The sequence below is a fragment of the Delphinapterus leucas genome, chromosome 11 (assembly GCF_059928025.1).
Source record: "Delphinapterus leucas isolate spDelLeu-1000000601 "Yukka" chromosome 11, BTC_Dleu_Yukka2, whole genome shotgun sequence".
Classification (NCBI taxonomy): Eukaryota; Metazoa; Chordata; class Mammalia; order Artiodactyla; family Monodontidae; genus Delphinapterus; species Delphinapterus leucas.
The window spans coordinates 62,348,896-62,374,813 of record NC_143139.1 but is presented as its reverse complement, the minus strand read 5'-3'; the positions used below and the strand labels follow the sequence as shown (position 1 = coordinate 62,374,813).

Genomic DNA, 25,918 nt, shown 5'->3' with positions numbered 1-25,918 from the left:
CCACAATCTACTGACAACAAAGGTCTATTTAATGTCAATGGTACCATGATCAGTGGGAAAATATTCCAAGAAGCTCACTCACCATATACTTTATATTATCTAACAGTTTGGAATCATTTAAGGCGCAATTCCTACAGTGAATTCTAACAGGCATCATCAGGCAATATGGTTAATGTTAGTAGCAGAGGCTTTAAATTCAGACAAGCTTAAACTAGAATCTTGGATAAAATTTTTTAACACCTTTGAATTTTCCATAGCTTAGTATTATAACATCCACATTTATTTGCAGTAGTGGAACCAAAGAACTATGGATATAGGAACACTTGCAATTTAATTCAACTTTCAAAATATTTTTTGGAGGGGCCTGAATACAGAGTATGTTAGTTATCGCTTGATGCGGGGGATGATGGAGATACAAGAGAAGGAGAAACCTATGTATGATTCTAATTTTGCAAAATGGTGATAGAGTTGAATTCATAAAATAAGTAAACAAAATCATATAAAAGTCAAGCAGTGCAGAGCAGAAGAAAGCTTAAGTCAGAGTTTGAGAAGGTGATGATACACTGAAACATTTGGGATCTGAAATTATTTTTGATTAGATGAGTCAGGTATAGTAGCTACGGAAGTATTGCCAGGTCGTATATATGTAGACTGGTGACCACAAGCATCAATCTACATGTGGTGAGGAGGCAGAAGGGAACCAACTTCCCATAAAACACTGAGCATCTCTCATCATAACCCCAGAGTCCTAATTTCCACTGTTGACCCTGCCACTAATTAGTGCATTCAAATAGGATTAATATCTCAAAAGTCATTCAGAATGCTAAACCTAAAAGCCATTATCCAAGCTAATAAAGCAACTGAAATGAAGTTTACTTCATCTTAAAAATAAGGGAAGGAAATTAGAGAAAGGAAACCTCTGGAAAACCAAATGTAGTATATCTATGGAAAGGCTAAGTACTCTGGAGATTTATAGCTTATTTTTTGACAAATCAGAAACAACAGTTATGCCTATTTAACCAAGGCAAAGTGCCTTGGTTGTTTTCATACGTTAAATAAAATGGAGTTTCTTAGGTGTGTTAACATGTTTATCTGAATATTTTATTAATAATTATGGCCTTCTCCATATGGTTTAGCATTTATCTCTTTCTCATTTGTTTCCCCTGTATTAGCTTTCTCTCTCCACTTGAATTAAATCTCAGAGGGAAGAAATCTGAGCTTATAAATAGGTGAATTCTATAAGGTTTGTTTTGTTTTGTTTTGAGGGGTATGGAGAAAGGGGTGGTGGGGGGCAGAGAATCAGCTGGTTGACTAAATCATAAATTTAAATGATCAGACCTGCCACGTTTGCAAAGAGAGTGCAATGCACAAACATGCCTCTCATGCCAATTTCAAAATATATGAAGAGTAGAATCCATTAATAATCTCAAATTCTAAGAGATCAACGTGCAGTTACTGACGATGAACTGCATAGTTTCTTATGAAAGGTCAGAAGTTAAAACTCTTAATCTAAATGCCAGTAAGAGATTTTGGGGGCTGTAATGTAATTTTTTTTTGGATCCCATCTTTGCTAGTACAACATGTCTGTCTTGGATCCACTCTGCAGTGATATGGGACACATAGCCATCTTCCCACTCATGCTCTCAGATTCTGGGTGAGCCACCCCATCTTCAAATTCTCTGGGGACCACTGTAAAAGCAAGTAGTTGTTGCCTAAGAGAAGCAAGACCTAGAAAGTTGCAGTGGTTGAAAGAGCAGTAGCATTTACGTAGAGTTCTGGACAAAAGGATTTATTTTAGTTGCTTCCTGAGTTTCTCTCTTGAGAGGAAAACAAAAGGAGAAAGAAGTGGGATGAAGAACTTTTGATCTTCTCTTCTAGAGAGGACATTATTAGCATTGCCTGTAAGTTTATGTGACAGTGAATTTCAATAAAGCACTGAACTTCAAAAGTAAAAGTTGCCAAGCTAATTTGATCATTGGGTCTTCCCCCTTTGTTTGCCTAGTTGAGATAATATTGTTTGCAGTCATAATCCATTCACACATTCTATAATAATAGAATTTTATGATTTGTTGGAAAGGTGTTTGGAAAGAAAAGACAATGCTTGAATGAATTTTATATTTTACCCTGTTATATTTTGTTGATAATATGCTACCTGTAGATTTATTTTTCTTCACATGCATTTCAGAATCACTATTTGATTTTAATGTATTTTATGTATTACATGAACTATATAGCTGTGACAATAAAGATCAATTCTATCATAAGAAGCCTTACATGTTAAGTGAATAAGCAGCATATAAAATTGAATGAACCTTATACATTATCATGTAGGTAAATAGAAATATGCATATGAAAAAAGATTAGAAAAGAAAAATGATAACATCAGTTGTGCTTAAACAAGAGGTGGGAATTTTTTCTATTTAGCAAAAGTTCTCTATGACGTTACACTGCTTTTGCAATAAAAAATAATAGTTCATATTAATCATGTTCATCAATAAGTGAATATTCAAATTAATTTTCTATTAGGATTTCATCTGCAAAAGCAAGGAAAATAAATATAGCCTTAATTAAATATAAAGTCTCTGTAAGACTATAAAAATTAATTAGCTGAACATTTTGATTCTAAAATACTCATTGCATAATATACAGGGAAAACAGTCAAAAGAGGACAATTCATTTTAGAGGTTGCATTTTATAAACTATTATTTCTAGAAGCAGACAGGAAGGTGAGACCTTATACTTCATGATAAGTCTACTTGACCATTGCTAGATTACTTAACCACCCACTAACATGGCTGTCATTAAATTGAAAAAAAAAAAAGTCAAACAACATAAAACTGCATGTTAAATCCCACCCAGGTCACAACCCCACCTTCTAAACACTCATTTCTTGGCTGTGCATTGCAGCTGGGAAGGGGAGGTCAGGGAGGTTATAGTGATAATGTACAGATACTTTTGGATTCCTTCTGAATGTACAACCTCCAAATGCATCTGCCCAATACAGGACAGAATACACACGTGGATAGCAAGAGAACCTTTAATCCTCCCTGAGGCTGTTGATTTTCAGTTAAAAGTTTGATTTCTAGAATTAGATCATACACGTCGAGGTCTGTTACAAAACCAGCTCTCGTAGATTCATGTATCTTGGCAGCTTAGCAAAGAAATCCTCGATATCAGTGAGATCAACAGAACCATTTTTAGAAAATCACTGCCAGACCTGAAGCTAATTTCCTTTAATTCTGCAACATCTGTAAGCCTCATATGGGAGTCTGGGTTTTAATTAGCCCTGCAGTCTAAAAAATGGCTAGTGATGCTTAAAAAAAATAAACACCAAAAACCATTTCACAGGAAAACCGCAAGATAGTATAAAAGAGCAATATGGGCTACAGACTCTAGAATACATATTGTTTCACTGACAACTGTTAACACTTCATAGTCAGTTAATTCAAAAAATGGGAAAAAGTGTTGGTGTCATAAAGAGAATCTTCTTCACTAAAGAGTATTTAATTTTTTTTACTAGTATGAAAGATGGCCAGTGAAGCCATGATAACCCCCAACACACAGATATATCTCAGTGGAAATCACATCTCAATGGAAAGAAATGATAATGCAGAACAAAATGTAAAGTGAATCTGGGCCACAAGTGGGCTGTAGAAATACTGACAGTAAAACAGATATATCTTTTCAAGTTTTTAATTCTAGCCAACTTTCAAGAGTTGTTTCATTTATTTCTTTGAGCTAAATTGAATAGTCCTTCAGCAATGTTTCATCCCTTCAAAATTCTTTCATTGCCATGACTTCTTATGAAGCATAAAAACTTAAGAAGCTGAACATAAATAGTACCGACACCATCCAAATAGCCTTTCAGAATGTCAATGTAATAAAAATATTGGTAGCAGTAAATATGCATGCTGTACAGCCACACTCTGACAAGGAGCAAGAAGTGAGCATTTGGTTGCAATTAATTTAAAAATAAATGTTATTACTCAAAGTGCGGCACACATATTATAATTGAATTTAACCTTATTTGCATTTTTCACATAATTGGATAATAATTCCAGCCATTCTTGTTAAGTTGTCAAAAGAAATATTAACACGAGTAAATAAAAAAACATATGCTTCAAGAAAAGACTTCAAGAAAAGCAAAGGTAAATAAAGCCAGAGTTAATGTTTTCTTTTTGTAATTTTGTTAACAGCATTACTATCACCAGTTCAATATTTAAAACAAGCCAGGAGCTGTCTGAGCATTTTGCAAGCAAAATCTCATTTGAGCTTCTCAACAATCCTATAAGGTAAGTGTTATTGTCACTATTTTGCAGAGAGGGAAACAGGTTTAGGGAAGTGAAATAATTTGCCCAAACTGAAAGAGTTACAAAATGGCTGAGCAGTAAGGTAAAACTGTATCTTGGACTCCTGAGCTTATATTTTTAATTTTTATGCCATATTGTCTTTCTGATAAATTCACAAAACTCAGAACCTACTTGCTGAGTAAGTCTAGGCGACTTGATAGTGAATCACCCATCCACACTTGTATCAGAATACATTTTACTCGGAGCTTGGATTTTTGTAATTTGGGAACCACCTACTCTATTCCTTAGAGTTAAATCCTTTATCTCCTTTTGCCAAAATGTAGGTGTTTCCAAATGATCTGTTCTTGGCTTTGTTCAGAATCTCTAGACCTGACCTTTTCCCTAAGTGCTAGTTTTCCATTTCAAACTGCCTGTCTGACATCTGCTCCTGGATGTTCAGCCTACACAAAATATGTTTCTTACTGAATTCATCTTCTTCTTTCCCAAATCCATCCTTTCTACTAGATTTTCTGTTTCTGCCCACTCTTTTCACATTCACTTAGGAGGATAGAAACTAGTAGTTTGAATTACCCCTATAGTAAACGGTATACTTGTTCACAAATATTCTATCCCCCTTCTCTTTTTGTGGCTTATCCATGTTTATCCCATTGACTTTGACCTTGGCCATGTGATGGTCTTTGGCCAACTGGGTGTCAGCAGACATGACGTATGACACATCCTTTAAGTAGCAGTGCACATTGCTGCTGGCTTTCTTGTTCTTCCTCTCTGTCTTAAGAAAAGATACTCAAACAGGGGCTGCCCCTTCAGCCTGGATCTAGGAATGAGAAAACAAAGGAAAGCCAAGCCATAGCAGTCAAGCCACAACTGTGGCATGTTTTGTAAGCAAGGAATAAACGCTTGTTATTGTAAGCCACTGATATTAGTAGGTTATTTCTTGTAACTGCAGCTATACATTTTCATTTTGCTCTCACCTTGACATCAAATCGATTGCAATTTCCATTAGTTCTACATTTGTAATGTATCTTCCATCCTTTTTTTTTTTTTACATTTTCACCACCACTATCCTAATTATGTTGATCATTACCATCCCTTTTGATGATCTGCAATTCCTTATGCCTGTCTTTTACTCTAGTTTCTATCAAGATGACTCTTCCTCAAGTGAACTTTGAGCATCTCACAAACATCATATGATTTTCTAAGGGGCAGGGGAAGGAAAGATCTCACAGAAGACTAAGTAACCCACTTATCAAATAGTGTTGATAGGTCCAGTCAGAAGAGGAATGAGAAATGAACACTGGATTTAGCAACATGTATTTGACCTCAATGAAAGTCATTGCTAACCCTAATAAGAAAGTCATTTATTACCTCAGGAAGAAAAGATTTGCAAGAGTGGAGTCAAGAGTCAACAGGATGAGAGAAACTGGAGATAGCAAGAGAATTTTAAAAAATGTTTCAAGAGTTTTGGTGTAAAGAAGAGCAAAGAGGGTAGTGGCTCAAGGGCAATATGGACTTTGCAGAGGGGGCTTTGTCTTATTTGTTTATGGTGAGAGATAAATGTCAACATGTCTGTGTGTGCTGATAAGAATAACCTAGGGGAAACAAACAAAAATCTGAAGATCCAGGCAGCTTAGAAGTAATGGAGCTAAAAGTCTGAACAGAAGATAGGGGGTGGGATCCAGGACTTAACTGGAGTGTTTGGCCTTGTATAATAGCTGAGACAGACTAACAGAAGATAATATAAGTGAGTGGTAGGTAAGTAGAAACCTAAGGTGGTGGGAGTTCTTTTTGAATTGCTTCCATTTTCTCAAGGGAATAGCAGGCCTGCTAACTGGGAGTCGAAATGGGAAGGGGAGATAGGAGTATGAGGAGAAAGAAGAGGGGTGAATTATCTGTTAAGAGAATGGAAGGATGAGGGAATAAGGGAACGTAGGGTTTCTGGGCATACTAGGAGTCCACTTGAGATCACTAATCATGAATTTGCCATGGAATCAGTCTGCATGATTTTTGAAATTTTCTGGCCACATTCAGCTGGGCAGACACAGAGTAGAGGAAATGTTGGATTCAACTACAGGTTGAAGTTTTGCTAGTCAAATAAGCAAAGGGAGAAGGGGGCAGTGGAGTAGGGGGGACAACTATAGCCAATAAAGGGATTTTTTTTTTTTTGATGAATCATGGAATCTAACTTGCCATAGTCTAACGAAGAGTATGAGGACACAGCGAAGGTGTGGGATTCTGACAAGTTTGGAATTAAGGGATTAAAGGTCCTGGTAGAATTATATTACTCTTGGGGCTGGAATAATAAAAGAAGGAAACTGGAGGAGTCAGAGCGATTGTTATCATGATACTCAAAACAGTTCCAATGCAGAGGGTGAAACGTGTAACAACAGCAAGTTCTAGGAGGGGATACTGGGAGCACTAAGAAAGTGCTAAGAGAGAATCGAAGGCAAGATCCCTGCAAGGTAAGGTATCAAGGTCCTGAGAAGCTAGGCTGTTGGAAAGTGTGTGCAGACACTGATACCGTAATGGATTATGACAGGAGTAGTGTAAGAGAAAGTGACAAAAACTGACTTAACACCTTGCATACCTGAGGGAGAGTGGCTTAAGGTTCTTGGAATGATAACACCAAGAAGGGGCAGCAGGGGGTCTAGACTGATAGTAGGGGCTTCAAAACTGGATGTCTGTTGGAAAGAGAGGGGAGTGGGTAGACAAGGAGGACGTGGAACCTACATCCAGGCCCAGTTGCAGGAGGTCTGTGGGCGAAGAACTGTATGGAATTAGAAGCCTGGAGGGAGAGGCAGTTTAGAGTGAAAAGACGGTGAAGGGTGTGATTCAAGAAGAGATTACTGACAGAGGCAATTTAGCTGACAGTGGTTTTAAATTCTAAGAAGTGTGGTGAAAGGATTTCCGGTATCCGGAAGGTGTGGAAAACTTGAGTTTGAAAAAGGATTTACAGGACTATATAGCCGCGGGGTATAGGTATGAGGGAGAAACTTTTAATTGTCACACTAAATGTATGTCTTTAAAAGTTTGATGTATGTAACAACACAGTTTGTAAATCAAACATCTTTTGTTAAAATGTTAACAGTAGGGCTTCCCTGGTGGCGCAGTGGTTGAGAGTCCACCTGCCGATGCAGGGGGCACAGGTTCGTGCCCCGGTCCGGGAAGATCCCACATGCCGCGGAGCAGCTAGGCCCGTGAGCCATGGCCGCTGGGCCTGCGCGTTCGGAGCCTGTGCTCCGCAACGGGAGAGGTCACAGCAGTGAGAGGCCTGCGTACCGCAAAAAAAAAAAAAATGTTAACAGTAGGAGGACTACATCACACACTGCTTTTGTTTAATAATAGATGAACAGAGACCACACAGAGCATGTCTAAAACAAAATACCAAAGTAGTCAAGGTATAACTAGTTACCCTCATGTTAAAACTTAGCAGAAAAAAAGTTAACTAACCCAAAATAACATGTTTTCCTTAAAACTCGTGCACAGATGTTTTCAAAACGGGTCATTCATTTGGCAAAACAACGGAGGTAAAATAATTCATCGGCCCATACGTTTATATTTGAAAATGCGCATATGCCAGGGAATGAGATAAATTAAAGAGCACCCAGGGAAATGACACATCAACGTGCTTGTCTTCAGGAAGTTTTGCATTTTAAAATGAAACATTATCTTTACAGGTGGTCATAGGCAGAAACACACAGCACAGGTCACAAAAACACGGGGCTGGTGAATGTGGAGGGCTCAGCACTCAAGATGCCTGACCCTGGGGACCCTGGGGAGCGTCCCAGGTAGCCCCTCTCTTGGGATTGGGAGAAACATCATTTCCACACAGGATGAACAGCACAGGGCCTCAGACAAACCTCTCTCCCACTTCCAGCCTGGACCCTCTCAGATTCCCCAGGTGTATAAAAAGGCCTAGGCCAGGGTTTTAAGAGAGAAAGAAGCAAGAGGCAAGGAGAAGAAATGACTGTGGACAGTGAACAAGAGATTGTCAGCAAGACAGACAGCTGACATATGCTTAGAGGAGCGTGAAGGACAGACAGCACTTCCCCCATGCATCTCCTGCCACTCACATCCTGTTAAGGTTTGCAATCACCACCTTGGGGCCCTTAGGTGTGCCGAGCCCCAAGCTCTGCGTCTGCACCAGGCCTGCTACAAGCCTTGCAGAGCTGAAGTAACAGGCTCATTAGCTGCACCTACAAAAGGCATCATAGCGTCTGCTGACTCTGACCAAGAGAGATTCTTTAAAGAAAAGAACATTCCTTTGAGTCTGAAAAATCAACCTCACTTTCTCTTAACATCTTATAATGTTATACAGTTTATAAGATATTAGAGATGTTGTAACAGTGTAAGTAACTGAATGTTTCAAGTACACATTGAAGGAAGACTTATAGATCTTGATAGGCTTTTCTCCTAAGGGGGAGAAAAATAAAATTCTGACTTCTCTATTTCCTGCCTCATTGCCTTTCCTCTTCATATCTGCTAGCTTGTCAAGTAGATACAATCTCTAAAATGCACCAGACCACGTTTATGATGACTAAGTTGCCTGCGGTTGACAGGACTTTGAATTAGCCTATTTGTTATTATTGTGTGCATGTGCTCGGCTAAATAAAGTCATAAGACAAACAACTTTGAGACAATTAGATGGTGGTGATTGTACCTGTGGCATGCACTTGACTCTCATGATTATTTCTGCAGTGAAGACTACCCATACCATTGCATTCTGCAACACAGAGCATCACAGTAGGAGAAAACAGTCCTGAGTCCCTAATGACCATCAGTATCCATTTGAACACTATTATCTTACCATGAGTCCAATATCTTGGAAAAACTCCAAGGTAGCAGCCAATCAAGAGTTATGATCTATTTTAGATAGAAATTAAACCATAATAGGCAAAAGTGGTGGTGTGATGAATTGGGCGACTGGGATTGACATGTATACACTGATGTGTATAAAACTGATGACTAATAAGAACCTACTGTATAAAAAAGTAAATAAAGTAAAATTCAAAAATTAAAAAGAAAAACCAGATATCTCAAGTTAAAAAATAAAAATAAAAGTCATGGGCTTCCCTGGTGGTGCAGTGGTTGAGAGTCCGCCTGCCGATGCAGAGGACACGGGTTCGTGCCCCGGTCCAGGGGGATCCCACATGCTGCAGAGCGGCTGGGCCCGTGAGCCAGGCCGCTGGGCCTGCGTGTCTGGAGCCTGTGCTCCGCAGCAGGAGAGGCCACTGCAGTAGGAGGCCCGCGTACCGCAAAAAAAAAAAAAAAAAAAAAAGTCATAATTAATACTGACACCCACTGTGTTAATGAGCTGCTGTCCTTATAATAACAATGCAGTCAGAAGGTTAAGAAAAGTATCTCTTCAGGGCTTCCCTGGTGGCGCAGTGGTTGACAGTCCGCCTGCTGATGTAGGGGACACGGGTTCGTGCCCCAGTCCGGCAAGATCCCACATGCCGCGGAGCGGCTGGGCCCGTGAGCCATGGCCGCTGAGCCTGTGCGTCCGGACCCTGTGCTCCACAACGGGAGAGGCCACAGCAGTGAGAGGCCCGCGTACCGCAAAACTATCTCTTCAAAGTGTGGTGATTAAGCCTTTAATCCAAAAAGAACATTTACTCAGGTGAAAATTTATTTTAAAAGCATGTTTCAAGATAGAAAACATTTAAAGTTAATTTAAGGCTCATTCCATATATCACACAGACAACTTAATTTTACAAAAATTAAGTTGTCTTTAGAAAACAGGAGAAGGAGGCCAGCTCTACTTCTGCTGCCTGCTTGCTAAGGGGATGTGATACTCTCCTTTTCCTCTTCCCACTGGTTCTTTGTACTGTTATACCTCAACCTACACCACGTGAGGACCTACTATGGAAGGGATACTTGTAAGTTAGAAAACTCTTAACTATATCCAATCTCTAAACTATTCTAGTCTGAAACAGCAGTCAGGAAAGCCCAGGTATATGGATATAGTTTGAGATTCTGCTGTCAACAGAATGTGTGTGTGTGGGAGAGGGCAGGATCATGTTCATAAGGTATTAAGATATAAACAAAACGCATTTGGCGTGGTAACTGTGTCCATTCTCCACGCTTCGGTTGCCTCATTTGCAAAATGCAGAATACATTACTTTGGTTATGAATATAGGACACTTGGCATGGCATCTGGCCTGTAGTTAAACAATGGAAGTCCCCTTCCATTTCTCTACTGTCATGTGCAGGAAAGGGAGTAACCATCACTTACCTTGCATGGAGTGACGGAAACTCCATTTGGTAGACAGGCCTAATCACTTCTCCAGCGTTCTCTTTGAAGATGCTTCTATTCTAGAGGTATGGTCAGTGCACCAGGGTATCTAGTCATTCTCTAGCTAATTAAAGAGGTCTCATGTTTGTTTCCTTATTTTTAAAGATGGGAGAGTTTTTAAAAATTAACACTTCTGTGATGAGAAAGAAAAAAAATTGTGCTTGGCACTATATAAGATTACAACTGTCCTATTAAAGTAGGTTTGGGATGATGGAGCAGGTATCAAATGCTGAATATCGAACAACAAATACCAAAATATACTGCTTGCTTTTGCTGATAAAAATGTCATCAGTCATGAAAATAACACATGGAACAATGGCAGCCTAATAAGACTTCAAAGAGATAGAATACGATGCTCTATTTTAAAGCACATTTCTTTCAAAATTGATGACTACGGACCAATTTTTCCAAAGACAGTTTCAGGTATATAAGCTACAAATCTAAGCTTTTATATCGAAGAACCTCACATGGTCTTTTCATTTAAAATTTTTTAAAAAACCTCTTTAGAATTCCTGTGCTAACCTATCCTTGCCCCAGCTGTACGACTCAATGGCATCTCGGCTCTGCATGCTGTGACAGCTCTAGTTACAAAAGGTACGACACTTCCTAGCAACAAGGCACATTCACAGCTGGGGATTTCAAATGACAGTTTTATTTTACAGTCAATTCTGTCTGCTGCTTGGACACAGGAGGGTGTGATTTGTGTGGGTCTTATTCTTGATATTTTTAGGGAATCACAGAGTTAAGGATCTTAACCAGCAGAATATTTGTTAGAAGTACGATGACAATAATTTTCTTTATAATTTTAGTTTTCTACATATTGCTGCCCATTTTCTAAAGTGGTTAAATATTCAGATGACTGATACGATGCCATATTTTCTTCCGGGTGTTTTGTAGGATTGAAATGGCAAGCCTTATAGGGTCATCTTTCCAGTTTCTTGGTTCAGTTCTATTTGTTTATTATTACCGTGCAGTGTTACTGAGAGAGAAGCTATGGCTTGACATTTAGAAGGACAGAAAGAGTACATGTTACTCTACCTCCTGGTGGCAATCGAGTTTGATGAAGTACAAAGAGAATGAGAATGCTACGGTTGAACTGTATGCCACTCTCCTCACCCAGCCAAAATTCACATGGCAGAGTCCTATTCCCCCAGCATGTTCAGAATGGGACCTTCCTGGAGATAGGGTCTTTACAGAAGTAATTAAGTTTAAAGTGAGGTGATTAGGGGGGGCACTAACCCAATAAGACTGATGTCTTTATAAATAGGGGAAATTTGGATACCCACACACAGAGCAAGACAATGTGAAGACATGAAGAGAAGACAGCCATCTACAAGGCCAGGAGAGAGGACTAGAACAGGTCCTTCCCTCACAGGTCTCAGAAGAAGTCAAACTTGCAGACACCTGCACTTCCTACTTCTAGCCTCCAGAACCGTGACATTACATTTCTATTGTTTAAGGTGCCCAATTTGTGGGAGTTTGTCACAGCAGCCCTAGCAAACTAATACAGAGAATAAATGTCAGGCCTAAGAATGGTCTAGAACAGGAATCACCAAATTATGACTGTGGACCAAATTTCTGGTTTGAGTGTCTTGACCAAAATATTTTTAAGTGATCACCAGCTAGAATCAAATCCACACATTTTACACATTAAACTTACACAATGTTATATGTCAATTATATCTCAATTTACAAAAAGAAGCAAATAGCAATATTCTGGATGATAATGATTTTCAAAGACATTCACACATAATAAACTCTTCCATAATGCCTTCAATGTTAACATTCTTATTTACATGCTTTTTTTCTACCTATAGTTTTAAAACAAGCTCTCCACAAAATAAAGCATTTCATTTATTCACTCATTCAAGTAAACATTAATTGAGTACTAACAGTGTATCAGGCTCTGTGTTAGATGCTGAAAATATAACGTTGGATAAGACATGGAAAAAATATTTTCGATACCATGTGGAGAGTATTGTATAATACAAGAATGCACAAGATTAAATGGGGTTTCGGGACAACAGATGTATATTGACAAGAACTGTATTTGAAACTGGGGTAAGAGGATGAATAGGACACGGTCCCTGTCTTTGGATATATCATAGGCTTATGGGAGAGACAGACACATAACGAGAGTCTTCAAAATAATATGATGAATTTTAAGATTGAAGTACACCCAGTACGTGGAGAAGGAACACGGAGCCTATTAAGGTTTTGAGGAAAGTTCACAGAGAAAAACAACACCTGAAGTAACTCTCAGCGAATGAGTAAGTGTTATGAAGGAAGACAGAAGGGTTGAGTATGGAATTCCAAGCCTAAGCAAAGACATGGAACAGCTGATTTTAGTATGTCGATATGTGTATATGTGTGTGGAGGGGGAAGCAATAAATAATTCAATATTTCCAAAGCATAAACTGTGAGGTCAGGCAAGGTCACATATGAGGTAAAGCTGTGGGCAAGACGCCAGGATGCCCAGCTTTGGAACAGAAGAAGGGAAGGAGTCAAAAAAAGGGTGCAATGGTAATTGTATAGATTAAGCACGTTAAGATACAAGGAGGAACTTAGGCAGTGAAAATGCTTCTTTGGCCATGGTGACTAGTTCAAGAATGTGCATACCATAACCTGTCCAATTTTAGTGAGTCTTAGGAATGTCGCAGAAGCTCGCTTCTGCACTGAACTTGAACCTTGAATTATGTAGGACTCAGATAAAGGGAACCAGATACTGTTACATGCAGCTGCATTCGAACTCTGAGATACTTAGGGACCTCTCAGTTATTGGAACAGAGCATGCTTTTTTTCTTAATTCAGTTTTAATATGACTGTCTGTCATTTACAATTAAAAGAGGCCTAAGAGTGTAACTAGTTATTACTAATAGATCATTCATTTTTTTTTTTTTTTTTTTTTTGCGGTACGCGGGCCTCTCACTGCTGTGGCCTCTCCCGTTGCAGAGCACAGGCTCCGGACGCGCAGGCTCAGCGGCCATGGCTCACGGGCCCAGCCGCTCCGCGGCATGTGGGATCTTCCCGGACCAGGGCACGAACCAGTGTCCCCTGCATCGGCAGGCGGACTCTCAACCACTGCGCCACCAGGGAAGCCCGATCATTCATTTTTATAAGTATAAAAATGAGGCTAAGAGAGCTATGTAACTTCCTAAAGTAATACAAACAGCCATTGTTTAGCTGCGATCTGAAGCCAGGAATCCAAACTTCAAAACCCTTTTTAATAACTAATTATGCTAAATTCTAGATCACAATACCATATTTTTTCCAAATGTATACTGCCTATAGTGATTTAAGAATTTGTAACCAGTAAGCACATGGCAGGTACATGGGGAAAGTAGAAGGTAAACGATGGTCCTCATTAGATGGACTCATACCTGGTTGCCTAAATTTAGACTTACAGTCTAAACTGGAGGAAAAGCTGGGAATCTCCATGTTTATTATGAAAACTTCATTTAATTACCCTGTGGTCAGTCCTCCTCAGTGTCCCACACAAATTCTATTTCTTTTCTCCTCCCCAGAAAATAATCTCTGGTCTTTTGCTAAGATAGAAAAGGGGCAGGTGCCCAGTTATTCACATTTGGGTTGGGGATTTGGGGATCTGAGTGCTTCTTAAAAACCTTTTAACCCAGTTCCTTCTATTTTTACTTCATACTCAGCCCTAAATCCCAAGGTAGTTAGTCCTAAAATTCCCAAGCCTTTGGGGTTTCCCATGGTGTAAATTGCATTGCTTCTTGCCTTCACCCTTGGCACGCTCCGTGCTTTCACGGGGCTGTTACATCAATCACCATTCTCCCTCTGTCTTGCCATTTTCCCAGCTTTCCTGCTATTGCTGCCTTCTGTATAGTTGTCCCTTGGTATCTGCAGGGGGATTGGTTCCACCCACCCTCCTAAAATCCAAGGATGCTCAACTCTGTTACACAAAATGGTCCCAGATGGGGAACCTGTGGATTCAGAGGGCCAACTGTACTCTGACCATTGTGGCTTTATGTGTTTTAAAAATCTTTTCACTAAAATATTTGGAGAGTTTCAGTAGCAGCAGAGCTGGTATGATATCTGAATCTTAAAAATCAACTACACCAACATATTCTCAAAATGTAGTAGTTAAATGGAATTTGGGCAGAATTTCTATTGGTTTTTACTATGATCAACCTGTTCTAGCCAACAGCCAATCAAACCGGCTTAGACAAGAAGGACAGAGGACAATCAAATTACTTAGTCAAAACTAAAGCTCGAAAAGATTTAAAAATTAAAAAATATATACTTATGAATGTTGTTTTTATAATCCACTTGTTTTGCTTCACCTGGGTTTAAGTCTAGCTCTGCTGTTTACTAATGGCGTGAACCGAAGCAAATGATTAATCTCTGTGCTATGGATGTTTCATCTGCAAAGAGATGACAATTACAGTTCCAAATACAGAAGGTTGTTATGAGGATTAAATTAGTTAATGCATGTGAAGTATTAAAAACTATTTCATTGGTTTCTGCGTTTATGTATATTTTCTTATTTCTTTGGGTTTAATTTGCTTTTCTTTTCCTAACTCCTTGAACTGGAGAAGTCCTAACTTCTTGTAAGCTTAGCTCATTGATTTTCAGCCTTTCTTGTTTGTTTTATAAATATAAGTATTTAAGGCTATAAATTTCCCTCTAAACATGATTTTAAGCTATATCCCACAAATTCTAATATGTAGTGTTCTCTTTATCATTCAGAACAAAATACTTTCTAATTTCCATTGTGATTTCTTCTTTTACCCAAATGTTATTAAGAAGTACATTTTCTAATTTTCAAACATACAGAGATTGTCTATCTTTTTTGTTAATGATTTCTAGCTTAAAGCACTGTGGTCAAAGAACATACTCTATAGTATTTCAGTTCTTTGAAATCTGTGGGGACTTACTTCATGGCCCAACACATCTTTTTGTAAATATCCCATGTGTACTTGAAAAGAATGAATTCTACTATTCTTGGTTCTGGTGTTCTATACATGTACATAAGGTCAACTTTCTTATTGTATGGGTCAAATCTTCTATGTATTGATTTTTTTGGGGGGGGTGTCTTCTTGTTCTATTAGTGACTGAAAGAAGTATATTAACATCTCCAAAGATGAAAAAAAGAAATATGTCTAGCACTAATGAGACACTCAATAAAGGCACTATTATTATAATTATTTTTATTTTTATCTAGTAAATATTTGGGTTATCAAGTGGATGTGCCTTGTACAAACTGCCTGGGATCAGAATAGATTATATTGTTAGAGAAACAAGTGATAGGGTTTTGTTCTGTTAAGAAATAAAGCCCCTTTGGATATTTGCTTATGTTTGAAGAAGAAGCAACACAGTTTCAGTCAATATTGTTTACCACCTATTTTGTAAGAAAACCTGGCTGACAAAGTATTTTAAAATTATATCACACTCATGAATTCTAAGAGTTTACAAAGCCCTAAATATACACTTGAAATTTTAAAAATCTAAAGTAAAAGTAAATTATAAAACTTAATCTTAAGGAATGAGATTTACTTGGAGAAATAAAACTAAATTTCAAATGCACCTGTGTATATACATACACACACATATATACAAATATGCACATGTGCATATGTGAGGTGTTTACCTTTTAAGAAAAAATACATATAGACAGACAATCAGATAAGTTTCTCCTAATGGCCTTGCCAATAATATCCGAAATTTGATGTATGTCTTAAAAATTTTATGGTTGATTACACAAACTCCTTAGATAAAATTTATCCCATGCGATAGAAGAGCATGCAATCATTAAAAGTCATATTTTTAAAAAATGTTTAATATTATGGGGTAGTGTTCATTACATAAGTAGGTAAAGAAAGCAGGATAATCTATTGTATAGATGGTATAACCCAAACTGTGCAAACAGAGTGGATGAGCAAGCCTGAGAGGAAATACATCGAAGCAATATTCTTGGTTGTTCTGGGGATGGGAGGATTATGAATTATTTTTAGATTCTTCTTTATACTTTTACTTATTCTGTGAACTTTTCTCAATAACCACAGAAAAGCTTTATAATAGCAAAATAATTCAGAGAATAAGCACTCATTTGTAATGAAAACACTTTCATTTGCAACTTATCTAAAAAAACATATGGAAGCTCTGTTGATGCTTAAAAAAAGAAAAATACAGCTCACTGCAGATAACTTTAACCGTTTCAAACACAAATTAAGTCAAGCAAGAAAAAAGAATATAAACGGAGCACATATGACTCTAATAAATATGTCCATGCCACCCACTCAAACAGCTGAAATGAGGAAGGTGCAGAATTTATCAGCTGCCAGCCGGAAGACCTCAGTTTAATGATCCCAAGTTGAATGTCTCACCCCATTAGTTAGCCTATAAAAAAAAAATTCATCCGTAGCTTTTGAAGGGGGAAAAAAACTTTCATGTATAGATGCAACTCTTAAATCAAATTAAACAATTAAGTTCATTGACAAAAACCTCTCCCATTTTATTGCTCTTTGTAGGACAAAAAAATCATGTAATATAAAAGGTCCACATTGTTTTTCCCTTCATATAAGTACACTTTTATTAGTATTTTTCTGTATATAGGATGAATCATATTTCTCCCCTTTCCATTTTTCTATTATTTCCTTGAGCCTGTTAGAAATAGATATTTCAAAAGACATTAGATTTCAAGATTAGGATAGATTTACATGCATAAAAGAACAAAACACTGCTAAATTGTGTTACTGACTAACAAACTAGCCAGCCTTTTAGAAGCTCTAATGCATGTGAAAATATTGTTCTGTCAATCGTGTTTTTACATTTATTGACAATCTGCAGTAGAAATAGAAAATGATTACATGCTGAAGGAAATTACCAACATTTACGAAGCTGAATAAGAAAGATCTATTCATATTTTACAGGTATGTTTAGCCAGAAAGGGACAACTGAAATAATTTTAAAAATCAGAGTATGTTATCCAGGCATGATAAAACCCGTATCCATATTAATAATTTTATGAATAACAGTAAGAGTACAGGAACTGGATTCAAATCCAACCATTACCATTTATCAACAAAGTGTCTATAGGCAAGTTACTTGATCAAAGGACTGTCTGCCTCACTTATAAAATGGCAGTAATAAAGTGCACTTCACAGGGCTGCCGTAAAGGTAAAGTATAACAACATACTTAACTAGTATGGTATGTTGGTTGCACTACTTGATCCTCAATACAGAGAGATACTCTGGCTATTTTTACTGTAGCAGCCATGATTCCTCCTTGTCTTCAACGTCATCATCACCATCTTCATAAGATTCATAAGCAAATTGTTTTGGAAGGAGCTAATGTAAAACTACTTCATAAATAAGAGTACCGGGGACCATCTCCTCTATTGGGAGATGTATTCTGTAATGGTAAAGTTTAGCCATGGCCAAGTCTAATATCAGGGGCAGTCTTACAAAGGGTGGTAAAACTTACAGCCACCTGTATGTATGTTTTAAAAGATACTAAAGGGCTTCCCTGGTGACGCAGTGGTTGAGAGTCCGCCTGCCGATGCAGGGGACACGGGTTCGTGCCCCGGTCCGAGAAGATCCCACATGCTGCGGAGCAGCTGGGCCCGTAAGCCATGGCCGCTGAGCCTGCACGTCCGGAGCCTGTGCTCCGCAACGGGAGAGGCCACAACAGTGAGAGGCCCGCGTACCGCAAAAAAAAAAAAAGATACTAAAAGGTATCCCAATCAAAAATATCTACAGCTTGGGCTAGTTGTACTGACTAAGTATCCTTTGAATCTCAATGGCTTTTTAGGTTTCATTAATCCCTATTTTAAATTAATCAAGCCTAAAAAGCCCTTCTAATGTAAGACCTTTGAGTACAGGGTCCCCCAGGATTGAGCACAGAACTTGGCAGAGAGCAGGGTCTCAATACACGTGCACACGTTGTGTACATGTGCACACAATGTGTTCACATGTGTACAGTGTGAATTAATTCTACGAGGGGTGTTACGTAAAAGTATTGGAAGTTTGTAAGATTATTCACAACGAGGTCAGGTAATGCTGAGAATCAGGACACAGGAGAGAAGTTTAGCACCAGTGCATGAGCCTGCAAAGATGAGCAGGGTACCAAAGGGGAGTTGAGGGGGGCAAATAAAACTTTTTCCACTTCTGCAGTGTTTTGCAGTCGTCTCTCCCTACTTAAAGAAAGGAGGGCCAAAATGGCAGGCCATTTAATTATAAAATGGAATAATTATATTTACTTAACTACTTTAATCTCAGCCTATTAATCTTGTTTGTGTTTGCTTTTCATTACTATGGAAAGCCAGTAAGCTAATGAAGGAAATACTTCAGATATGGGAATATACTGTTTCTGTGATTATGCGGGAATAAATCAACACCGAATAGAAGGAATTATTAGAGTGTACATAAACTAGTGACAAGCATCATGAATTCAGACTCTGGAGATATCTGCTTGGTGGCTTAGGAGAAATCTCAGTTGCCTTCACTTTTCTTGTTTGGAGAAGTCGTGAAAATACCAAAGGCCTCCTACCCTTAGAAATGACTCCCCACCTGATTTTATGAGAATTTTCCATGAGCCTTTTTGTAGAGGCAGTGCAATTTTCTACACATTGATGAAAACTGTAGATTTAGGGTGAAGGGATCCAAAATATACCACTGCAAAGAGCTTTTTCTTTCTTCCTAAACTCGCCCTGTCTGCCTGAAAGTGTCTCCCAAAAGAATTCAACTGTCATAAATCTCCTCCCTGGGAGTTTCACACCAGACAGGGTTGACTTCTATCACCAGAGACAAATGGCACCAGATAAGGAACTGCCTAAATAGACACTGTCGCAAAACGATCATATCTCCCATCTCTTCTTCTATGGTCCCATTTATCGTTCCTGAAAGTCATTTGTTTTCCCGAAAGTGTCCTTCTCCCTGGCCCCTTTTCCCTATGAAGATGTCCCAATTTCTAACCATCTACCCTTAAATCACATCTTTCTGTGATTTCCTGCATACATATGTGTATTAAAATTTGCCTCTTGTTTTTCTGTCAGAGTAATTTGCAGGCCACCAACCATTAAACCTAAGAGAAGAGATTTCCTCTTCCAGTAGGGGATTCATTATGACTAGATGCTTGGAACTAGACCTCCCTCAATATAGTAAGTTATAATGACTGACAATCTAGAGGCATGTAATATGATATCCTTAATGTCTTTTGTAAACTCGTTCATCAGCTGTGATTTCAGTTTCTCGATTATAGTATCATAAATGAAATCAATTTGTCATTTAATACAATACAAAAATAATTTCTATGGTATATTATGTTTTTATATTTTCAAAAAGTCATGACTAAACATGCAAAAAATCAGTAAAAATATGAATAGTTAAATTGATTCGTTTATAATTGAAATGAGCAATCACTATATTTAAGAATATACTTTAGATAACAATGTAATAGACAATCCAGAATAGACCTGGTGAAATCTATTATTACAATTTCAGGAATTTGTCAGTATTCAATAAAGACTGGTACCTGGAGCTTTGTCATCCTTTCCCGTTGCGGAGCACAGGCTCTGGACGCGCAGGCTCAGCGGCCATGGCTCACGGGCCCAGCCGCTCCGCGGCATGTGGGATCCTCCCGGACCGGGGCATGAACCCGTATCCCCTGCATTGGCAGGCGGACTCTCAACCACTGCGCCACCAGGGAAGCCCATGTCTTCCTCTCTTTTGAGACTCATTCTGTCATCATGAGTTAATAGCCACCTGGATAAATCACCTGCAAAACCGAACTTTGACTTCTATGACCATTCTACTCTAGTCACTCAGGCGATGACTTACAGCTTGCTTAAATCATCCAGGAAACTTTACCTCTCAAATGTGAAACTTCATATTATTTTACTTTATTTTTTGGCATAAGCTCTCTTCGCCTAACTTAACCTCTCCATGGAATTTGACACTGGTGCCTATTCCCTCTTCTCTCCATTTTCAAAGTACCAGTTAACCCTCTTTGTCCTCACCTTTGTGTTAGAGCTGATTTCTCTGCCTTCTTCAATGACTGCTCTTCCCTTATTCCCTTGTTAAATGTCAAGGGTTCATTCTCAAGGCTTGTTTTCTCTCTCTGCATCACCGATCCAAATGAGCTTTTGGCCTGCACAGTGTTAATCCTCAGAGTGTTCTAAACAAAATTAACTATAGTTGCTGCCATAACAGGCCTCACAGCCTCCAGAGTGATGCTATGGCTGGGATACAGACCTTAGATTGGTCCTATCTTATATTAAAAACTTAGAAACGTGCTCAGCTAGTTTTGCCACAATTCCTTGCACCTGCCGGGCAGGCTTCTCACGAGTGGCAGCATTCTCATTCTGTACAGCAGGTATCACCACCAGCGTATTTCTTTGGGAAAATTTAATGGACCTAGGAAGTTTACATGACCATATGTGAGAATGTTCATGGTTTCTTGCTTTATATAAGCTTCTCTGTGATTTCCTAGATTATCTAACTGAAAAAAATGTGTATCTTTAACTTGAAAAAAATGTGTATCTTTATCTACTGCTCTCACAGATATGCGAAGACAGTTACCAATACTTAAAAATTGGGAGAGTTCTCAAAAAAGTCTAGACTCTTGGCTAAACTTTATGGTTATCAAAGGGGAAATGTGGCGGGGGAGGGATAAATGAGGAGTCTGGGATTAACATATACACACCACTATATGTAAAATAGATCATCAACAAGGACCTACTGCATAGCACAGGGAACTCTACTCAATATTCTGTAATAATCTATATGGGAAAAGAATCTGAAAAAGAATGTATATATGTATAACTGAATCACTTAGCTGTACACCTGAAACTAACAAAACATTGTAAATCAACTATACCCCAATATAAAATAAAAATTAAATTAAAAAAATCAAATGGTTTGCAGTCCTCAGCCCTCCTTTCTACATTTGTGCATTTCTGCAGGCAGCGACCTCTACGGTTGAGGCTAGATGCCCAGTTGGACTGGCCATGTTTACCATGTGTCTCTTCTGCTTCACTCATTTCATGTGATGTTCCTGATCCCTGTAGGGTTTGGGCTTATGATATGCATAATACATACATTCACTACTTTAATCCAGCACTTATAGAGAGACTGAACCTATATCTCCAAGGATAAAACCACCTGGGAGTTACACAGTTTTATGGACTGAATTATGCCCGTCCCTTCATCCCCCATCACCACCAAATTCATATGGTGCGGTCCTAATCTCCAATGTGTCTATATTGGAGATTGTGCCTTTACAGAGGTAATTAAGGTTAAATAAGGTCATAATGGTGGGAGGAGGCTAGTCCAATACAACTGGGGTCTTTATCAGAAGAGAAACAGGCACTAAAGATCTCTGTCTTTTACTGCAAGAGAGCACAGAGAAAAGGCCATGTGGGGGCACAGTGAGAAGGTGGCTGTCTGCAAGCCAGAAAAATGCCCTCATAAGAAAATGAATTTTCCAGCACTGTAATCGTGGACGTGTATCCTCCAGAACTGTGAGAATACAAATGTCTGTTGTTTAAGCCACCCAGTCCATGGTACTTTGTTATGGCAGTCCGAGCAGAGTACTACATACAGACCAAACCCAAGTTCCTCTCGAAATGATGCCCCGCTTTTGTTCTGCAATGTCTTTGAGTATACAGTTGGCTGCTGGAAGCCCTCCTCTTTTCTTTGGGGCCATTTCAATCTGCTGAGAAGACGAATTCAGCTATTCTCTATTGCCCATCACATTTTCTCCAGAAGTTGATCAAAGGGGAGCATATAACCTTCACTACAGCAACACGAACAATTCAAATCCATTGCCATACTAGCCAGCTGGGTACTCTGCCATTATATAAGTGCATTTTTCCCTGATATACCTTTTAGGAAGAATATCTAAGAAATATGAAAACACTGCTGATTTTTTTTGCATTTAAGCTTTCTTATCAGTGAACTATTGTAAGCCCTATTATTTACCGATTTGCTAAAATGAACCAATCACTAATACATTTTATATTATTATTATTTTTTTAAAAAAACCTTGACTAAGGTAGCTGGGAAACTAGAAGTATAGGAGTAAAAGACCTAACTCCTCACTCTTTTATATCCACTAAATGAGAGCATTAGGCTAAATGAGCATTTCTTAAAACATTATAGGAACAAATTATCATTATAGAGAAAAAGGTGGGGGAATCGATGTAAAAAACTTAAGGAGCAATGAATTAAATAAAGTTAAGCAGGTTTTATTTTAAACTGCAGGACTTCTCAGTACCTTTAGCTATTCTTGTCAATCCTACTTGGAATGGCTATCAGAATTAAGAAAATTTTATGAAACGTTATCCTTTATAAATTAACAGGACTTTCACAACTTTAATATCTAAGATTATGCATTTTAAAACAATAACATCTTGAATCACTTTCTGAATATACAATTTTGAAAGAGCTTGAGATTTAACTATAATAAAAGAGAAAATCCTAAAACTCCTATAGTAGGATTTTCACTATAACCCTATTGCTGTTTAATATATAAAAGTGACCAAAGCGTTTTTGTATTCCTCAAATTACATAATTCTTTCAAAAACCTTCTACATACTTCTCAAAATCTGAATCTGAGACAATTTATTTCAGGTGCAACACATCATTATTTGATCTAATTTAAAGATTAATGCCATTGTTATTTTGATAGTCTCTTTCACTTGACAAAGCACAGCTAATGAAGTAAAACTTTCCAAATGTTATTTTCTATGTTTACATGTTTATGTTAAATGTTTACGTTTTCATAGGCCTGGCATCTATTTGTTCATTTTAAGACAGTGTTTCGTTAGTTTTGGTGTATATATGAATCGCCTGGTTAAAGCTCAGATTGCTGGACCCCAGGTTCGGCGAGTCTTAGATGGAGCTGATAATCTGCATGTCTAACAAGTTCCCAAGTGATGCTGATGCTGCTGATCCAGGTACCACACTTTAAGAACTATGGCTTTTGCTGGTCTCAATTTATTAGTTGAATACCTGGGTTTTTCCGTTGGTCTGAGGTTCTTCAGCCCAGCTCCAATCTGGAGCCTGGAGAGCTGGTTATCCCAAATGCCTCCAAAGTCAGTCACCTTTGTATTGATTCCTAGCTTCTGCTATCATAAGTCTCATTTCCCAAAGACCAACAGATTTTTTCCTCTCCTTTAATGTTTTCCACTGTCAGCTAACAATGAGTTGGTCATTAGTTTCAAAATGTGGCCCACACTTTGGATTTCTTTCCCTCTAATCACTCCTTCCTATTTTCCCACATAACTCGTTCCCTCTCTTACATAATATCCTTGCAGTATCTTGTCTCTTTTCCCAGTCTTATTTGTCTCTTTAGTCAACTGGACGCTATCGCTAGCCTATATGAATATATAGCCTATATTCATTCCTTTGTTCATTCACTTCACAAGCATTTGTTAAAAGCTCAATGTATCATAAATATGATGAAAAGTTTGCATTCCTGAGCTTACACTGTAATGGGGGAGATACAAAATAAACATGTAAACAATAATTAGGAGTGATGTGTACATTGAAGAAAATAATATAAGATAATGGGAAAGAAAGTGACTGGAAATGAAATGTACCTTAGCTACTCTGGAAGCACTTCGCTAAGAAGGTAACATTAAGCTGAAACAGAAATATGATGGAGGCAATAATGCAAGGAATGTAGAAAAGGGCATTCTAGGCAGAGGAAGCATCAATGTGAAAGCAGAAGTCCATCGTGTTTGAAGTTAGTGAGAGTCAGTGAGGGAAAACAGTTGAAGAATAGTTCAGGTGGGGGGTGGAGTGAGCAAAATTTTTCATAAGCCTTTTGTAACCACATGCTTCACACAGACACCTTGTGTACAGCCTAGGAGACTAGCGTATATACAGGATGAGAGCTGGCTGACAGGAGTTAAAACATCAACAGCATTTGAGTAAGGAGGAATTGACGACGAATATCAGAATTCACTGCCTAGCCTTTGGAGTTGGCTATACTAAAATGCACTATGAATTGTACACAGTTCTTATTTCAGAATGTGGACACATTAGGTCTTACCCTTTCGTCCCCTTCATAAATGTTGAATTAAAGAACTACTCTAGGTACTGATATACAGTAGCTCTGGAAATAGGCAATCCCTTCCTGCTTAAGAAATTAAAAATTCTGAGTGAAGAGGGGGCAAAATCAGGTCAGAAATATGTCTTACAACATTATTTCACAAAGACAATATTGTCAAACAGCAGTGATTCTGATAAAATTGGCAAAACAATTCCCAGCAAAATAATAAGCATATGAAACACACAAACCTGTAAGCAATTTGAAATATGAAAGAGATTAGCTTTTAAAGCAAGAGTTGTATGCTTTCAAGAAACCCCTCAAGAAAAGCATCAAGCTTATTTTACCTGAAAATTAGAATTATGTTTTTATCTTTATGTCATTAGCCCCCAGGTAGATCTGAGAGCGTCTGAATTGAAAGGAATTTATCAGCCAGGATTCTTTTCAAGTAAGGAACAGAAGTCTATGTTTATAATTTTGCTTTGGCAGATATTAAAATTTGCCACCATGTAACCTGAAATTTGTTAAATGTTCTCAACAGCAATGCAATTTCTTTTAGTGTACAGAGCTAAAAGTCTTGTAAGCAAAAGCACCTTAGTTTTCAAAATGTTCCAAAATAATTATTATAGCAAAATAAAAAGTCCTTTGGTTTAATACTGTAAAACTCCTAGGATCTCATTTATAAAATTGCTTTATGCATTCCTCACCATCAAATATGCTGATGACATTACCTGTCTGCATCCACCGTCACATCATGAACCCCTCTCTGGATGACATCCCTGGAAGTCGCTGTGTCTGGTATTCGGTTCAGACTCCTAGTATACAGGTTGAGCCCTCCATCTGTCATGTACCTGAAAATAAATGCCTAATTAATCAACAGAAAATTAATTGACCTCAGCTGTATAATTTAACTTAATAAACAAACGGTGTGCAAAATTTTTAATAATTATGCAAATATGCTCTATTATAGTTTTTTCTATATGAATATTCTACTCACCAGGAAGTATTAGAAAATCTTTTCAAGTTTATTAGGAAATTAATCTTCCTTACCGCAACAAGTAACTAGCCAATTATAAGACCTTCCTTTTTCTCCCCTTTGTTATCAATATTTTGAACAGACTTAGAGATAATGTAACTCTTAGCAAAATAAGAGCATGATTATTTCATTTTGTAAACACTATCTTTGAAGCATTGAAGGTCACAGGAGTAATCTTAAAATTAGATTAATTTATTTGATAAATAAAATATATACAGCAATTGACCACTATCATAAAATAATTACTAAGATGTATTAAA

At 38.0% G+C, this 25,918-nt stretch overlaps 1 protein-coding gene across 1 annotated transcript in view; it reads right to left on the bottom strand.

Annotated features, from left to right (window-relative positions):
* LOC111167248 (neuron navigator 3) overlaps nt 1-25,918 on the bottom strand; it is a 163,779-nt gene that overhangs the window by 117,781 nt on the left and 20,080 nt on the right. Inside the window, exon 4 of the mRNA XM_022559895.3 lies at nt 25,354-25,473. Within this exon, the coding sequence (XP_022415603.2) occupies nt 25,354-25,473 (120 nt within the window). The remainder of the gene's footprint in view (nt 1-25,353; nt 25,474-25,918) is intronic.